This window comes from Selaginella moellendorffii, unplaced genomic scaffold, assembly GCF_000143415.4.
Source record: "Selaginella moellendorffii unplaced genomic scaffold, v1.0 SELMOscaffold_17, whole genome shotgun sequence".
In the NCBI taxonomy this organism is placed as follows: Eukaryota; Viridiplantae; Streptophyta; class Lycopodiopsida; order Selaginellales; family Selaginellaceae; genus Selaginella; species Selaginella moellendorffii.
This window is the reverse complement of record NW_003314278.1, coordinates 2,303,083-2,321,640: the sequence shown is the minus strand read 5'-3', so window position 1 is coordinate 2,321,640 and position 18,558 is coordinate 2,303,083. Positions and strand designations below refer to the sequence as shown.

The window sequence follows — 18,558 nt, the reverse complement described above, 5'->3', positions numbered from 1 at the left end:
GCGTGCTTGCAAGCTTTTAACTTTCTTTGAAATCTTAACGTTGTTTGAATTCACATTCTTGCAATAATTCTGCGCTATTTGTTCGGTGAGAATATTACTGTAAGAAGTTGACCATCACTTATTTGCGCAACATCTGCTTCTTCACTCAGGTGTAGAGACGGTAGCGCCAGATCCAGATCTACAGATAATTTCTTTTGATGTTTTCTGTACATCTCAAGTGAGAAGAATTCTAAATACTTGATTTTTTGTGCAGGCTTTGAGCTTTGGCAGTTTGGAAATTGGACTGCTGCTTGGCCGTTGCTTCTAGTATATTCACGGCTGCGGCAGGTGATAATACGACATACACCGCTCTTTGACTCTTTCTTTCGTAGTTTGCGTAATCGGTCGAATCAGTGCTTCACCGCAAGTGTTTTCGATATATAAAGCACCTAGCGGGACACTCATCTTCGCCACATCACGAGGACATAAAAGATGGAGATGGAAGTGAGATCAATTCTCGCGACAATGGACGAAGAGAAGATCGATTCCGGCCAGCAGCGGCTTCAAGAGCTTGGATACAAACAGGAGCTAAAGCGATCCATGTCGTAAGTGCAGATTTGTATTTGGTCATGGTCAAAATCCTTTGCTGGTTTTGCAGGCCTCTAGCAAATGTTGCGATGTGCTTCTCAGTGGTGTCCATACTTACTGGAGTCACTCCGACGTACAACACCGGCCTTCGATATGGAGGCCCAGTGTCCATCGTTTATGGATGGCCTATAGTGTGCTTCTTTACCACATGTATTGCCCTGTCCATGGCAGAAATTTGTTCAGCGTATCCTACATCAGGGGGCCTCTACTTCTGGAGTTACAAGCTCGCAGGCTGCAAATGGGGACCGTTTATGGCATGGATGACCGGATGGTAAGGGAAAGTTTGCTCTAAGATTATGTGAAGCGCTGAAGTGGTGTGAATTCCAGGTTCAACATTGCTGGATTGGTACTATGATCGCGTTCATTGGTGCTCAAGTCTCTCAACACATTCGTGTGTAATGCAGTGGTCGGGAACAGCGAGCGTTTGTTTCTCACTTGCGCTGTTGCTACAAGTGACAATCCTTGTAAGCACTGGAGGGGCTAATGGAGGCGGCTACTATGCTTCCAAGTACGGGGTTGTCTGCATTTACGGTGCAATACTCTTGCTCCATGGACTGATCAACGTGCTTAATGTTCGATGGTTTTCTTGGCTGGGAAACATCGCTGCTTTATGGAACATCTTGGGTAACATTTCGTTAGCATTTGCGTGTGCGTTTCTGAGGTCCTACTGCAGGTGTGGTTATGATTGGAGCTTTCCTACTGGCGCTTTTGCCTCGGCAAAAAGCATCATCAGTGTTCAGCAACTTCAACCAAGACAGCAGCACCGGGATTCACAGCAAGCCATACACATTTTTACTGGGATTGCTCATGAGCCAATACACTCTTCTGGCATACGACTCTGCGGCTCACATGGTACATACGCTTTTGTATTTTTGCATTTAGATGTCAACCTTGACTTATGACCATCTTGCAGTCCGAGGAGACAAAGACCGCCGACAAAACCGGTGGATATGGCATCATTGGTGCGGTCCTAGGCTCCGTGTTGCTGGGAACTATTTACCTTTTACCCCTGGTGTTCACGAGTATTGATGTTCCACACTTACTAGACCCAGGCAATGACACCAAAGGATACGCGATTGCGCAGCTGCTTTATAATGGTTTTGAGAGCCATTTCCACGATGCAAGATGGAGTTTTCTCCTGTTGATAATTCCTTGCGGAGGGCTCTACTTCTGTGGATTGCTCAGTGTTACAACAACTTCAAGGTATCCTTTTTGTGTTACTATAGTCTCAACGAACGCTCGTCTTATTTCCCAGGATGACATATGCGTTCTCTAGAGATGGAGCCTTACCTCTGTCGCGGTTCTGGCATAAGCTGAACGGGAAGGAGGTTCCTGGCAACGCAGTTTTCTTGTGCATTGTCGTGGCCTTCTGTCTAGCTTTACCGGTATGTTCTTTCAACTTTGCTTTAGTAAGCTCCAGTTTGCTTTCAGTACCTGGCAAGCGAAGTTGCATTTCAAGCGACGCTTTCTATCTCCACAATTGCATTTGATATTGCATATGGTCTGCCGATACTGCTTCGCGTTACAGGCGCAAGGCATAACTTCGTTCCGGGGCCGCTCCACCTCGGAAGATTTTCTCTCGTCATTGGCTGGCTGGCTGTTGGCTGGGTGATGGTGAGCACCATATTATTTTGCCTGCCGGTGGCGTATCCTGTCACGATAGAGACGCTCAATTATGCTCCAGTCGCACTGGGAGGCGTGTCGATGTTCACATTGGGTTACTGGTTTTTAAGTGGGAGGCACTGGTTCCAAGGACCCGTCCCAAACATTGGATCTGTGGAAACGTAGCCGGCGAGGTAAGCGTAGATCAAGCATTCGCGTCAAGATTCACATTTCTCTCATTTTGCAGCCTACGGACAACGATGACAAATCGCGAGTATTATAGGTCACGCGTGCATTTCTAAGCAAGATCTTGTTTTTCCAGAACAAGGATTCAGTTTCTGTACGAAACCAGATCGAGCAGATACGTTGTCTCTCTGGAGAGGCCTGTCAGCTAATTTCTCGCTGTGAATTCTTTTTGCAGCACACAGCGTTTTACGAAATGCGTGCACATAATCTCATTTCTTAATCTGCGAATTCTCAAAGTGCACTGAGATGATCCTCGTCGGTAAAAAAATCGATGGTAAGCTCTTTGGCTGTGTACTCGCCGAGTCAATAATGTTGTATTTCTACTAAGATCGTTTTGTTTACCATATGCTTGATATCTGAATGCGAAGATATATGACTTTTAGGTAGAGCCTGTGGATGCTTTTTTCTAGTGTTTGAAGTTTCTTTCGTTCACCTCTTGTGTCTAATAGTGTGCGCGTGCTTGTAATCTTTTACAGTGTTGCTTGCTTTTGAAATTCTAACGTTAATTGGAAAGAATATCGCTGAATTAATGTGCGTATGAATAGTCTATAAACACTGTATTTTATGCAAGGGAGAGAATATTTTTCTTATTACTGTGAGAAGTTGACCATCACTTATTTGCCCAACATCTGCTTCGCTTCTTCAGTCAGGTGTAGAGACGGCAGCGCCAGATCCAGATCTGTAGGTAATTTCTTTTGATTGATTGGTTTTCTGTAGATCGGAAGGACTCTAAAAACTTGATTTTTTGTAGAGGCTAAGCGTTGTCGAATTTGGACTGATTTTGGCCGTTGCTTTGAGTATATTCACGGCTGTCGCAGCTGAACGGCAGGTGATAATACGACATACGCCGCTCTTTGACTCTTTCTTTCGTAGATTTCGTAATCGATCGAGTCAGTGCTTGACTATAAGTCTTTTCGATCTATAAAGCACCTTGGGGGACACTCGTCTTCACCACATCACGAGGACTTGAAGATGGAAATGGAAGCGAGATCAATTCTCGCGACAATGGACGAAGAGAAGATCGACTCCGGCCAGCAGCGGCTTCAAGAGCTTGGATACAAACAGGAGCTCAAGCGCTCCATGTCGTAAGTGCAAATTTCTGTTCTGTCATTGTCAAAATCTTTTTCTGATTTTGCAGGCCTCTAGCAAATGTCGCGATGTGCTTCTCAGTGGTGTCCATACTTACTGGAGTCACTCCGACGTACAACACCGGCCTTCGATATGGAGGCCCGGTGTCCATCGTTTATGGATGGCCTATAGTGTGCTTCTTCACCATATGTATTGCCCTGTCCATGGCAGAGATTTGCTCAGCGTATCCTACATCGGGCGGCCTCTACTTCTGGAGTTACAAGCTCGCAGGCCGCAAATGGGGACCGTTTATGGCATGGATGACCGGATGGTAAGTGAAAGTTTCTTCTAAGATTAAGTGAAGCGCTGAAGTGGTGGATTCCAGGTTCAACATTGCTGGATTGGTACTAAGATCCCGTTCATTGGTGCGCAAGTCTCTGAACATATTTGACTGTAATGCAGTGGTCGGGAACAGCGAGCGTTTGTTTCTCACTCGCGCTGTTGCTACAAGTGACAATCCTTGTAAGCACTGGAGGGGGTAACGGAGGCGGCTACTATGCTTCCAAGTACGTGGTTGTCTGCATTTATGGTGCAATACTCTTGCTCCATGGACTGATCAACGGGCTTAATGTTCGATGGTTTTCTTGGCTGGGAAACATCGCTGCTTTGTGGAACATCTTGGGTAACATTTCGTTAGCATTTGCGTGTGCCTTTCTGAGGTCCTGCTGCAGGTGTGGTTATGATTGGAGCTTTCCTACTGGCGCTTTTGCCTCGGCAAAAAGCATCATCAGTGTTCAGCAACCTCAACCAAGACAGCAGCACCGGGATTCACAGCAAGCCATACACATTTTTACTGGGATTGCTCATGAGCCAATACACCCTTTTGGCATACGACTCTGCGGCTCACATGGTACGTACTTTGTCTTTCTGCATTTAGATGTCGACCTTGACTTACGACCATCTTGCAGTCCGAGGAGACAAAGACCGCCGACAAAACCGGTGGTTATGGCATCATTGGCGCGGTTCTAGGCTCCGTCCTACTGGGGACTATTTACCTTTTACCCCTGGTGTTCACGAGCATTGATGTTCCACACTTGCTAGACCCAGGCAATGACACCAAAGGATACGCGATTGCGCAGCTGCTTTATAATGGTTTTGAGAGCCATTTCCACGATGCAAGATGGAGTTTTCTCCTGTTGATAATTCCTTGCGGAGGGCTCTACTTCTGTGGATTGCTCAGTGTTACAACAACTTCAAGGTATCGTTTGCGTTTCTAAGTTTGTCATAATCTTAACGAAGGCTCGTCTTATTTCCCAGGATGACATATGCGTTCTCTAGAGATGGTGCCTTACCTCTGTCGCGTTTCTGGCATAAGCTGAACGGGAAGGAGGTTCCTGGCAACGCAGTTTTCTTGTGCGTTGTCGTGGCCTTCTGTCTGGCTTTACCGGTATGTTCCATGTCTGTTTCCTGCTTTGCTTTAATAAGCTCCAGCTTGCTTTCAGTACCTGGCGAGCGAAGTTGCATTTCAAGCCACGGTGTCTATCAACACAATTTCGCTTGATATCGCCTATGGTCTGCCGATACTGCTTCGCGTTACATTCGCAAGGCGCAACTTCGTTCGGGGCCCGTTCCACCTCGGAAGATTTTCGCTCATCATTGGCTGGCTGGCTGTTAGCTGGGTGATGGTGAGCACCGTCTTGTTTTGCCTGCCGGTGGCGTATCCCGTCACGATAGAGACGCTCAATTATGCTCCGGTCGCACTGGGAGGCGTGTCGATGTTCACATTGGGTTACTGGTTTTTAAGTGGGAGGCATTGGTTCCAAGGACCCGTCCCAAACATTGGATCTGCGGAAGCGTAAAGTGGAAGGCGGCGACGTAAGTGTGAATCAAGCATTCGCGTCGAAATCCCACATTTCTCTCGTTTTGCAGCCTACGGACAATGATGACAAATCGCGAGCATTATGAACTCCGGGAGGCCAGGTCACGCGTGCATTTCTAAGCAAGATCTTGTTTTTCCAGGTTCCATGAAAACAAGGATTCAGTTTCTGTACGAAACCAAATCGATTGTCTGTCTGGAGAGCACTCTCATCTAATTTCTCGCTGTGAATTCTTTTTGCAGCATATATACAGCGATTTACGAAAAGCATGCACATAATCGCGTTTCTTAATCTTCCCAAAGCGCGTCTCGACCCGTACCGATTCGTCTCCTAAAGTTAAGCATATATTTCGAAACTCTGAAGCAGCGATTTGTATTTTATTCCTCTCGCACACAGGAACAGGAACGCGTACTTGCAGCCATGCCAGCAACCCCATCGGGAAGAACACGAAGTTTTAACTGCGGCCATGGACGGATTCCAAGGAAAAGACCGTGAGCGAGCGCCAGCAGCTCGCAAAAGCGCCAAACAATCCGCAACAAGCAGGCGAATAAAATCCACGAACTTAAGGTACAGTGACAAATGCCACTTACTGCCAAGCTAAGCTTTGGTTTTTCTTTCTTTTATATATTTTTGTTTTCTAAAGATTTATCTGGAATTCGATGCAGAGAAGTAGCAGCAGCAGCAGCAGCAGCAGTGGCAGGAGCATATGTGTGATTTTTTTCTTAAATGGAAGCAGCCACCACTTCTGGAATGGACACACAACACAATCGACACGGCCTTGTCGTTGGTTCGAACGAAGGCGGGGCAGGCTGCGCTAGATTACGATGGCTTGTTAGGTGGCAAGCAAGCGAGCGAGCCGAAAAGCCATGGAGGCCAGGTGAGATTTTCGGTTGTTTGGGTTGGCCATGTTGAGATTATACTCATCAGTTGTAGGTGCTGCTTTACAGATGGGCGATGTTAAAGAACCAAGAAAAAAGGAGGCCGAGAGAGAGAGAGAGAGAGAGAGAGAGAGCTTGCATTATGGGAGGGAGTTCCGCTGTGTCACGGTTTTCAACTATGGCAACATCAAGCATCAAGTCCCTCCGAAACGATCCAAAGAAAAAAAGGAAGGAAAAGACCCGAGTTTCGATCGAGATTCTTTATTCCGGCAAGAAATTTTCCTGGATCATCAAATCAAAGGAAAAGAAAACCATATAAGAAAACAATGGCAGGAAACGACGAGGCGATTCGTCGTCATGTAATCGCAAATTATTCCCATTTCCTAGGAGCTCTTAAAGCGCTTAAGCCGGCGGAATATACCTTGCCGTGGGGGAGACAGAGCATATTCCCGGATAGATGCGCTCTCCTTGAATGGAGATGGAAAAACTCTTTTCTCTCTTTTTTTCTCTCCATAGCTTTCCAACTGAAGTGGCATCCTAGCTAACTCCAGCCAGCCTTCGCCAGGCTTTATTTTTTGTTTGTTTTGTTGGTCTCCCTTTCTCGCGTCCCTCGTCTTTGCCTTTGCGCGTACGCCGTGAGAGAGAGAGAGAGAGAGAGAGAGAGAGAGAGCGAGAGTCTCTCTTCTCTCGCGCTTAGGGCATTGGCATTCACTCTGGGCGCATTCACTCCCATTGATTTCCTCGTGCCCTCTCTCCCTCTCTCCTTTTCTGCGCCCTTGCCCTTGAATCGCGTCTCCAGCAGGGGCTATGGCGGTAGCAGGAAGACCGGCGAGCGGCAGCTCGATGGACTGGCTTGATTCTCTCGAGCGAGCGTCAGCAATCCAGTCTCTGGCCCGGGCTGGAGATTGTTAGGTGAGGAGCTGTTCGTGGGTCGCTCGGCTTTCCCCCCTGCGGCATTGATTCGAGGAGACTACTAGGCTATGGCGAATGCGCGCGGCCAGATCCAGGAATTCCCGGCGCTAGGGTTCTTCGCGAGGTAACTCCTGTTCTCATCCACAATGCAGCAGCGCCGCATTGAATCCAGGCAGCGCACTGGCGATGGGGTCTCGGGATCATCCGTGGTTTTCAGCGCCGTGGAAGCTCTGGCTATGGCGGGCGGGGAGTGATAGAGCAAGCCCTGGCTATGGCGGAGTGGAGGAACTAGAACGCGGCTCAGGATAGGATTCGGGTGTCATGGGGCAAGTGAGCTCGATCAAGGCGGCGGCAGGGAAATTGGATAAGCGGCGCGGCGGCGGCGGCGGGGGCGGTGGTGGGCGGGGCGACAAGGCAAAGATCTCCATCCTGGCATTCGAGGTGGCCAACGTCATGTCCAAATCGATCGTGCTGTGGCAGTCGCTGAGCGACCAGGAGATGATCCGGCTGCGCGGCGAGGTGATCCGGGCGGAGGGCGTGCTCAAGCTCGTCTCGGACAGCGAGGCGGCGCTGCTGGGGCTGGCGTGCCGCGAGAAGCTCCAGGACCTGGTGGCGCTGGCGGGATCGGTGGCGCGGCTGGGCAAGCGGTGCCAGGAGGCTGCGCTGCAGGGATTCGAGCACGTCTTCGCGGACATCCTCCGCCAGGCCATCGATGTGAGCGCGCTCGAGTTTAGCGCGCGGGAGATGGAGGCCAAGGTGAAGAAGATGGAGCGCTACATCGCCAGCACCAGCAACCTCTACCAGGAGCTGGAGATCCTGGCGGACCTGGAGCAGGCGGTACGGCGGATCCACGAGGACGATCCGGAGGCCTCGTCGCAGCAGCGGGACAACCTCAGCGCGCTCGAGCACAAGATCTCGTGGCAGCGGCAGGAGATCAAGTACCTGCGTGACATGTCGCTGTGGAACCGCACGTATGACAAGATCGTCATGCTGCTCGCCCGGACCATCTGTACGATCCATGGCCGGATCGTCAGCGTCTTCGGTCCCCCGGCCGCATTGGATCACGGGAACTGCAACAGCGGCTTCCTCGGCCTGGGCGAGCTCGCGAGGTTCGATCGATGCGGCCGGTTCTCACAGCAGCTCTCGGCGAATCACTCGCAAGTTCTTTCCCAGCAGCAGCAGCAGCAGCAGCAGCAGACGGTTTCCTCTGGATCGTTTCTCCAGTTTTGTGGTGGCGGAGGTGGTGGTGGAGGAGGTGGCGGTGCCAAAGGTGGTGCTAAAGCACAGACGTTCGTGGAAGCGTGCAATGGCTCCGCTACGTCGCCTTGCAATGGGTCGTCTCTGGGAGCTTCCACGTCGCCATCGTCGGGGACGGAGACCTCGCAAGCAACGTCCCCGGTGGAGCAGTCGGCGGAGGTGACGCGGAGGACTTCCTCGGCGGAGGTGGCGGTGATGGATCCTTCTCCCAAGAACTCGTCGCCCGCGACCGATGCTCCTCAAGAACACCCGGCAGCGATACAAGAGGTGAGATCCTTCGTCACCACCAACGGGTACCGGAACGGATCAAGCAGGACCTTCCTGTCGCAGCCATCGAGGCACCACGTTCCGAACGGGAGGCTGACGAGCAGCCGGCTCTTCTTCGATCCGAAGTTCATCCAGCAGACGGCGCCATCATCGACGTTGGGCGGCTCGGCGCTGGCGCTCCACTACGCAAACGTGATAATCATCGTGGAGAAGATGGTCAAGTTCCCGCAGCTGGTTGGCAACGACGCGCGCGACGATCTCTACCGGATGCTCCCCAAGAGCGTCCGGGTGGGACTCCGCACCAGGCTGAGGGCCTGCTTCAAGCCCAGCAATGGCGGCGGCGGTGGCGAGGCGGCGGTGCTCCGGCTGGAAAACTCCACCGCGGCGGCGTGGCGGGAGAGCCTGGAGGAGATTCTTGGGTGGCTGGCGCCGCTGGCGCACAACATGATCCGGTGGCAGTCGGAGCACAACTTCGAGCAGCAGGTTGTGTCGCGGACGAATGTGCTACTGCTCCAGACGCTCTTCTTCGCGGACCAGATCAAGGCGGAGGCGGCCATCGTGGAGCTCCTGGTGGGGCTCAACTATCTGTGCTGGTACGAGAAGGAGATGAAGGCGAGCATCCCGGCGCTCGACTACGCGGCGGCGGCGGCGGCGAGCAAGGATCTGGACGAGTATCTGGATTGGCAGTTTTAGCGCGCTCTCTCGAGTTGGAGATCTCTGCGTGAGACTGGCTTCTTCCCCGCGACCAAGGACGAGAGAGGAGGAGAACGGCGAAATTGTACATTGTTTGTAGCGAGTGCTCTCTATCTTTAGTCAGTTCTAGTCAACGGTGGCCGAGTCAAAGCACTATCTAGCAACAGCTATAGTCAACGGTGGCACAGTATGTAGTCAATGCTAGTCAATATTTAGTCAACGGTCCAGTTTCTAGAGTATCTAGTCAATGTTCGTCATGTTTAGCTAGTCAATGTTTAGCCAGCTCTAGTGCCATGTCAAAGCCAATGCTAGTCAATGTTTATCGGCGGCCGAGTTATCTAGTCAATGCTAGTCAATGTTTAACTAGCGGTTGGCCAGCTGGCGGAGTCAAATTACAATATTCACTTTGACACATTGCCAGTCAAATGATCGTCTTCCTCTTCCAGACTGTGAGCGACTGCTACGAGCGAATCCAAGCTTGCGCGACGCTGGCTATGGCGGAGGACGTCCATCTCGTCATCCAGGAGCAGCAGCCGCAGCTCTACGCTGTGTGCTTCGTGCGCAACCGGCTGATCGAGATGTATGGCAGATGCGGCAGCAGCAAGCGCGCGCGGGAGGTCTTCGATGGCATCGCGGCGTGGGAGAGGGACGATTTCTCATGGCAGCTCATGCTTGGCGCCTACACGCGCACCGGCAGCCTCCAAGAGGCCCGGAGCTTCTTCGATTCCATGCCGTTTCCCTGCAAGGTGCTCTCGTCGTGGAACGCGATGCTCGCGGCCTATGCTCGCAGGGGGAAGATCGACGAGGTGGAAGTGATGCTCGAGTCAATGCCGCAGTGGGATCTCATCTCTTGGAACGCACTCGTAGTTGTGTATGCCCAAAATGGGCATCTTTCCAAAACCAAGCAGGCGTTTGATCGTATGCCGCAGAAGAACCTCGTATCGTGGAGCACGATCTTGGACGCTTTTGGAAAAAACGGAAACGTGAAAGGCGCAAAGATTATATTCGATGAAATGCCTCTTAGAGATCTCATAACGTGGAACACAATGCTTTCAGCATATGCCCAAAACGCGCATTTGGATCTTGCGATTGCTGTCTACAACCAGATGCCTCAGTGGGATCTCATCGCAGCCACGGCGATCCTCGTCGTTTACTCTCACCAGAACCGGCTCAAAGACGCACAGAAAATGTTCCAAGAGCTGCCACACAGAGATCTCGTCGCCTGGACAGCGCTGCTGTCGGTCTACTCGCAAAATGGCCATCTCGAGGACGCGAAGCGAGTCTTCGATTCCATGCCACAGAGAAACCTCATCTCCTGGAACGCGATGCTCTCGGCCTACGTCGAGAACGGTCACCTCGCCGAGGCCAGGAAGACCTTCGCTGACATGCCGGAGAGGAACTTAGGCTCGTGGAACGAGCTCTTGGGCGCGCTCGCGAGGAATGAGTTGGTGGATCAAGCAAAGAAGCTCTTCCACCGGATGCCGCAGCACAACGTGGTTTCGTGGAGCACTTTGATCTCGCTTCACGCGCTCACGGGGGATGTGGCAAAGGCCAGGCGAGCCTTTGACGGGCTCGACACAAGAGACATTGTGACATGGAACGCGATGCTCACGGCGTATGCTCAAAACGGGCATGTCGAGCAAGCGAAGGCCATCTTTGACGCGATGCCACAGCGGAACATCGTGTCCTGGACGGCCATGCTGACCGGATATGCCGTGTCTGGGCATGTCACGAAGACGAAGATGGTGTTTGACTCCATGCCGGAGAAGAACTTGGTGTCCTGGACGGCTATGGAGGACGCGTATGCCCGGAGCGGGCATATCGACGAGGTCAAGCATATGTTCGACGAGATGCCCCAGAGGGATATGTTCTCGTGGAATGTGATGCTGGCCGCGTACAGCGAGCTCGGCGACTTGAGCCAGGCGAGAGCTTTGTTCGAGACGGTGATGCCGCAGCAGGACCTGGTGTCGTGGACGGTGATGCTGGCCGCGTATGCCCAAAGCGGGTTCGTCGCTCGAGCAAAGAAGCTGTTTGATCGCATGCCCGAGAGGGACACGGTGCTGTGGGGAGCAATGCTGGCGAGCTTTGTAATCAAAGGACACTCGAGCGAGGCTCTGAATCTGTTCGAGGAGATGAAAGTCGGGGACGCTCGACCGGACGATGCCTGCTTCTCGGCCGTGCTCGGGGTTTGCTGCCACCACGGGAGAGTTTACGCGAGCCGGTGCTGTTTTGTGTCGATGCAAATGGATTTTGGGATCGTTCCAGAGAAGCACCACTACAGCTCCATGGTCGACGCTCTTGCTCGATCGGGCTACTTGGCTGAGGCAGAAGAACTCATCCTTACAATGCCTGTGGTTCCGGACGTGTTGGAGTGGACCTCACTGCTTGGGGCTTGCAAGAGTCACAAGCAGGTGGAGCGAGGCACGAGAGCAGCCGGTGAGATATTAAGTTTGCTCCCAAAGTGTGGGAGCCGTCTTGGAGGGAACTGTGCTTATGTTTTGCTTGCTAACTTGTTTGTCATTGATGGGGTCGAGCCGGAGGTTTACAAGGCTCTAAGGAGAAATCAAAATCAGGAATTGTACAAGACTGCAACGAAGCTCTGACGCTCTCATTGTCGAGTGGGTCTCAATTGCTCGAGCACGCAATTTTCTGTGAGATCTCGGCTACATTATCCAAAAAGCAGCAGCTCTGGAAGTAAGATGTCGCTGGAATCACTCTAAAAAAACTTCTGTTGGATTCTTTGTAAAAACATGACACATCAAACAACTCATCTTCTCAATGTAATCCTTAAAGTTCAATGCATTATATATCATTGGGCATCACTGCTTTCTCCTTTTAACAATTTTAAGTGTTTGGTGCTTTTTTCAGGCATATGTTAGTAATTTTTTAATGTTCAGTATTCATATGATGAGCATGGCATATACATAGTTTGGGCATTTATTTTTCCATTTCAGTTTGGAGATTATGTTTATATTACACTAAATAAACATCTCTTAAATATTTATATTTATTTCACTTTTCTGTTATTTCTTTTTAGCATTTATAAAAAACATTTTTAACATCTATAAAAATATTTTAAAAATTAAAAAAACTTTATGACCAAAAACAAGTAGAAAAGTTATTTATAAATGTAGCAATATTAAAATTACTATAAACATAGTTGTTCACATTAGGCGCACACAAAAAAGCTTCAAAGTTTCCTCACAACCACATAATTCATGAAATTTTGCACCTAATTAAATATAGACACACATTTTTTTATAATTAACTCTTATAGTCAATTTAAATAAAATATTCTTGATTAGGGTTTTAGTTAGTAAAATATATAGGAGTCCATTATGTTCAATTGAATAAGTTAGTTTGGTCCAGCTTTTAACTTAATCTACAACTAAATATTTTTATATTACTAAATATCTTATATGGTTGTGTAATGTCTATAAATGTATGTGTATATATATGTATGTATATACCCTACCTTGATAATATGCTAATTATAGTACTTATAAACTATCTATTTGGGATTGAATATAATCCATTCATTCTTGTATATAAGTAGAGCACTCATATTGGTAAAGGTGAGGGATATTACAATTGTTTTTGGAGGGCAAAGTTTTTTAGTAATGTTTTGCTCAGTGTTTGGGGTTGTGTTTTTATTCTTATCCTTTGTTCTCTCCCTTTTGATCTTCATTACACCCATCCTTAGTGTGTTGCTGTTTGTGGGACATGATTATACAGTTTATATTGTTCTCAATATTCTGTTATTTCCCTTTGATATGGAGTGTAATTGTGATATTGAATTGTGAGTTATGAGTGACAAAATCCAACTTTTAGAGAATGTTCAAATATTGAGTTTATGGAAAGATGATATTCATGAGCTCAAATGGATTCTAGAATTGATGAGTTTCATTATTATAGAGATAGTTTTTGAGACAAGTTAAAAATTTCATATGGTAAATATCAATCCTTCAACCTATTATTTGATCCTTTTTCTTTACCTTTTGATCTTTCTTAACATTTCCTTATTTATCAACTTTAGCCCCCTTCTTATGTTATTCGTGTTCTTTCCTTATCTACAATATTTCTTTCTTTTGTCATATCAATTATTTATGACTCTTATGATTCTCATTCTCAGTTTGGTGTTGAGTTAAATGCTTTCTGTCTTCTTCATACTAATTTAAATGTTAAATGTATATATGAAGTTGAGAATTTTGTTTTTGTTTCCTTGCTAGAGCCTTTGATCAGTTCTGGTGTTGAATATTTTAATATTCTAAGGGTTGAGTCACTTTAGCCAAAGTTTCAAGTTAATTGTGTAATATTTTATGACAGGAAGTCCCATGTTTTCTAAGCTTTAAACCTATGTCCTTTTTCTATTTCCAATTTGATAGCTATTGAAAATTCCTTTTTCAATATTTTTTAATCCACTTTTTTTCTCTCATAATATTTTTCTTAATTGTTTCCATTTTTTTCCTCTTTACTCTGATATTTCAAACTTTTTTTTAGAAGGAGGGGGTAGAGGTGATGGATAGGAGTCTGACCTCAATAATACAATGAGAACAAGTGAATACAATAGTGGAGTGAGGATGAAAAATATGGATTGTGGAGTGATGATAAGTATAACAAGTCCGAATGAAATATTTATCCTTAATGTAATAAGGTTGAATAAATGCGATAGTCGAGTTGTCGCGAATGTGATTGTGTGTATCGAAAGTTACCTGTCAGCTAGTCCTTTTGGATATTTTTTCCTTATTGCCACGACGGTAGGAGGTTAGTATTGCTGGATCCTTTATTACTCCCTTTTGTGCTAATAGAGTTAACTAGGCATTTTGAGTGTATTTAGATTAGACGAGTATAATGATGGAATTCTTATGTGCTATTAATTAAGCATACTTAGCCCAGTAAGGAGTTCTTGTCTCATTGTATTTTGCACTAGCTAGTGAGAAGACCCCCCCAGATATTGAGATTAGTCTTTTAATATCACTAAATGATAATTTACTATGTTTATCAAACACCTTCGTTATCATGCCTTTTGTGTTAGTCTCATTTCAGTCCTATTGGCTATTTATGGAAAATGTCTAGATATACTAATTTGGCATATTTATGGAATGTAGAGATTGTTCTAAACACAATACCAATTAAGCACCATACCATATTTAATAAGTTTCAAGCTTGTTTTAGAGACTAACTTTTGGTATTAAGGGAGGCTAGGGGTTTAAACCCAAAGCGTGTGTTCCTTAAGGGTGGAGGTAAGTCGATGTATAGTAAGGATAGTGGGTAAGTTAGGCATGGTTGACCAACCTAAGGCATATTTTAGCCCCTTCTTGTATGTTTGTCCTTGTTCTATGTCTAGTTTGGGTCTAAGCCCAAATTCCACACCATGCTACTTGGTGGAATACTTATATCCTCACGTTAGATCATCGGTATGCTGAAATAGCACTAAATTCTGTTTAGCTCTATTTTGTGTATTGGTCTTAGCATTGGAATGTTAGATGCTCTAAGACTATTCCAAATCACTTTGTGCTTTTGTCCTTTTGCTCTTTGGGTTGTACTCTCAGAAGTTTCTCCATACTCTAGTTCCTTTACTCCTTAGCTCCATGTTTAAGAGTTTAGCTCCATTTCTTTATTCAGTGGCCCAAGGTATTGAAACTTAAGTTCCACTCTGTTGTTTTTGGATATGTGGTATGTGGTATATAGCATTTGACATATGGTACATTGAGGGTTTAAGTTTTGCTTTGTGGTTATCTTATGGTAAATCATCATAGAATAAAGGGTGAAAACCATATGTGCTACATGAGTGAAGCCAATTATAGAGGATGACTTTATTGCAATTCAATTGGATTTGAGTAGTCATTTGGTTTGTGCTTTTCCATGTTTCTATAAAATATGGATTCATAAAGGATCATTTCGTGATCACTTGTTGAGTATAGTTTCATTGTGTTTAGCTTTTGGATTGATGCAAATATGCTCTTCATTAGTTTTAACATTATAAAGTTTGCTTATGGATGTGTTAGAAATGTTATTATGAGTTGTACTATGATTTTTTCTTTTGCATTGATATTAGTTTATGCAAGACTTATGATCATTATTAGGCAAAACTTTGCTATAGGTTTCTTCGAACTTTTGGTTTCTTAAGTTGTCATGCTCATTATTCCATTTGTTAAAAGTTATTAAAGAAGGCATTTTGGCTTATTAGCTTCGATGTTGAAATTAGTATTTGCATCTAGCAATTATTAGTGATGATTGACTATCATTTAGAATAGTTGATTATCCTTTTCAAAAGATTTTGCTTGATTATTATTGATATAGTGTGATTTGTTGTTCTTCGGGATGGTGGATTCCTTCTTTAATGATGATTCTACATCTCTTTATTGATATGATGATTGATGATTTTTCATGATAGTTAGTGTTCTCTTTTATAGCTTTTAGCTTTTTACAATACCACATGTTCTTTGTGGTCCACTCTAGATTGATCTCTTGGGTTTGAGATATTGCTCTAGATTGGTATTATAGGTTTGAGATATTGGTAGAATTGTTGACACCTGTTTAAGCAACTCAAGTTCCTTTATATTATTGACTAGGATCTATTTAAATTGGTTAGTATGATGGTTAGCATGAACAAATGTTTATTTGCTTTGCAAAATTTATTTTGTTCTGTTGATTGTTACTCAAATTAGTTCTAATAGATTTAAATGTTATTTCCTTTGGATAATACATTTGTGAGCATTTTACTTGATAGTTAATAATACTTTGTGTTCTTTGAGTTATTTTTCGTAAGTTGTTTGGCATACTATCTACAATTTTTGATAATTAGGATCTATCATTAAGTGTTTTTTATAACACTTACTATTGAATTTTGTTAGATGGTGAATCCTATATTTTCCACATATGATGATTTTGGTGGTTCTTGTACTCTAATACTAGTTTATCAGATGATAACTTATTTGGAATAATTTTGTGTCGTAATTTAAGATTTATTCACTGATAATTAAGTCTCTAAGATATCATTATCTATGACTTTGATATTGTCCATTTTTTCATCTTTGGGTTTGGGCCAGTAAAGGTAGAATTGCTTTAGCACTTTGTGTGTATGATGAAATCTTTAGTCATGAGGTAGTTACTATCGATTGGTCACATCATTTGCCTTTCTCTCAATGTTTTTTATTTCATTTAAAACAGGTGTGACTGTATAAATAACTTTACCTGCCTATTTACAATAGTTTATCTAAACTTTACTAATGGGTTTGGTTTCTTTGCTCATGAGGGTTGGGGCCTTTAACTTCTTTATCTATATCTTTTCTAGGTAGGGGTGTATCACACTTTTGTAAGTTAGGTGACATTTAAAGTAGTAAGTGTGGTTAACTCCATTAGTCATTTCTTTGTTAGCGATAGCTAGAAAGTGTTTGAGTTAGTAGCGCATTTGCCTAATGCATTTAAGTTGGTGCATTTCTCATAAAGTGTGAACTTTTTCTAGAGTTGTTTCCTTGGTTATATTCTAGACTAGAGTATGCATTAATGAGGATGTTAATCTTCCCTAAAAGGGCGAGAGTGTCAGAAATCTGATTATGGGTATCAAAAATTATTTGTCGGTTGGTCCTTTTGAATATTCTTTCCTCATTGCCACAATGGTAGGAGGTCAGTATTGTTAGATCCTTTATTAGTTCCTTTTATGCTAGTGAAGTTAATTGGACATTTCGAGTGTATTGAGACCAAATAACCATAAGGACAGAATTCCTATGTGCTATTAGCTAAGTATACTTGGCCTAATAAGAAGTTCTTATCTTGTTGTGTTTCACATTGGCTAATGACAAGAACCCCCACATATTGAGATTAATCCTTTAATATTGCTAGATGATAACTTACCGTGTCTACAAAACACCCTCGCTATCATACCCTTTATGTTAGTCTTATTCTTATCTTATTGGCTATTTATAAAAAGTGTCTAGATCTTCTAATTTGGTATATCTATAGAATGTATAGATTGTCCTAAACACAACGGTGTTAGTCCCCGTGTCTAAATTTGCAATCTAGTGCTATACCATATTTAATTAGTTTCAAGTTTGTCCTATACCCATATTCTCGTGTTAAGTCAACGGTATGCTAAAATAGTGTTAAACTCCATTTGGCTCCGTTTTGTATATTAGTCCTGACATTGGAATATTGGATGCTCTAAGACTGTTCCAAGTCACTCCGTGCTCCTATCTTTTCACTCTTTGGACTATACACTTGGGAGTCACTCCGTGCTCCTATCTTTTCACTCTTTGGACTATACACTTGGGAGTCACTCCGTGCTCCTATCTTTTCACTCTTTGGACTATACACTTGGGAGTCACACCGTGCTCTAGTTCCTTTACTCCCTAGTTCCATGCTTAGAAGTTTGGCTTTGTTCCTTCATTCAGTGGCCTAAGGCTCTAAAACTCAGATTCTACTCCACTATCCTTGGACATATGATATATGACACATGGCATATAACATGTGGCATATTGAGGGTTTATGTTTTGCTTCGTGGTTATCCTATGGTAAATCACCATAAAATAAAAGGTGAAAACTATATATGTTACAAGAGTGAAATTGAATATAAAAGGTGGAGTGAGGATAAACACAATAAGTCTAAATGATGTTAGTGCTTCAAGATTTTTTTTTCCTTCAAGGAGGGGATAGGGAGGATGTGGAAGACAAATGGAGTAAATCTAACCTCCCATATGTGGTGTTGAACGAGGATGAAAGTCATGATCTAAGTTAATACAGATTTTGGATGTTAACAAAAGGACACAAAGACAAATTTTGCTTATGGCAGTATGTTCAAGTTAATAGTGGTCTTGAATGATCATTGACTAATAAAATTAGAGATGGGATGTATTATTTGCTACAATAATGTTTTATAAATTGTAGTAGCTCTTAAATTCCCTAATAGAAGCTTTAGATTCCACCTAACTTATCATCTTTTGAAAGGGAGAGGATGTAGTAAATAATATATATATATATATATATATATATATATATATATATATATATATAGTGAATGTAAGGGAATAAAGAAAATGTGCATATCAATTAGCCCAAAAACTCTAGCTTATATATAAGAACGAGTGGTCCGGATTGAAACCAATCTAATAGCAACTAAAATCCCATTACGC

General features: G+C 44.7%; 4 protein-coding genes across 6 annotated transcripts; all 4 read left to right on the top strand.

The window, feature by feature from the left end:
* The first annotated feature begins 117 nt into the window (after positions 1–117).
* Positions 118–2,720, top strand: LOC112346799 (amino-acid permease BAT1-like). The gene is made up of 10 exons (XM_024676472.1): positions 118–149; positions 254–584; positions 638–898; positions 955–973; positions 1,032–1,251; positions 1,301–1,479; positions 1,541–1,830; positions 1,883–2,012; positions 2,059–2,423; positions 2,477–2,720. The coding sequence occupies exons 2-9, from the start codon at positions 472–474 to the stop codon at positions 2,413–2,415; spliced, it is 1,569 nt and encodes a 522-aa protein (XP_024532240.1). The 5' UTR covers positions 118–149; positions 254–471; the 3' UTR covers positions 2,416–2,423; positions 2,477–2,720.
* Positions 2,721–3,078: 358 nt separating this feature from the next.
* LOC112346862 (amino-acid permease BAT1-like) lies at positions 3,079–6,638 on the top strand. 3 transcript variants are annotated; one of them, XR_002992592.1, is made up of 14 exons: positions 3,079–3,160; positions 3,227–3,304; positions 3,403–3,560; positions 3,614–3,874; positions 3,929–3,947; positions 4,006–4,225; positions 4,275–4,453; positions 4,512–4,801; positions 4,861–4,990; positions 5,046–5,418; positions 5,473–5,590; positions 5,663–5,987; positions 6,086–6,297; positions 6,368–6,638. XR_002992592.1 is itself a non-coding variant. In XM_024676671.1 (10 exons), exons 2-9 carry the CDS (start codon positions 3,448–3,450, stop codon positions 5,400–5,402), a joined length of 1,569 nt encoding a protein of 522 aa, XP_024532439.1. In that variant the 5' UTR covers positions 3,079–3,160; positions 3,227–3,447; the 3' UTR covers positions 5,403–5,418; positions 5,473–5,616. The 3 variants fall into 3 exon arrangements, 1 of the variants encoding a protein (XP_024532439.1); XR_002992593.1 differs by lacking the exon at positions 6,368–6,638 and having other exon boundaries at positions 3,227–3,560; positions 6,091–6,105; XM_024676671.1 differs by lacking the exons at positions 5,663–5,987; positions 6,086–6,297; positions 6,368–6,638 and having other exon boundaries at positions 3,227–3,560; positions 5,473–5,616.
* A 956-nt stretch (positions 6,639–7,594) lies between these two features.
* Positions 7,595–9,666, top strand: LOC9640381 (the record flags this gene model as incomplete). The annotated part of the gene is made up of 1 exon (XM_024676363.1): positions 7,595–9,666. A coding segment is annotated over one exon (1,833 nt), but the record flags the coding sequence as incomplete, so codon positions are not given.
* A 186-nt stretch (positions 9,667–9,852) lies between these two features.
* LOC112346768 (pentatricopeptide repeat-containing protein At4g02750-like) lies at positions 9,853–12,030 on the top strand. Its single transcript, XM_024676362.1, has one exon. The coding sequence runs from the start codon at positions 9,853–9,855 to the stop codon at positions 12,028–12,030; it is 2,178 nt and encodes a 725-aa protein (XP_024532130.1).
* Positions 12,031–18,558: the final 6,528 nt, after the last annotated feature.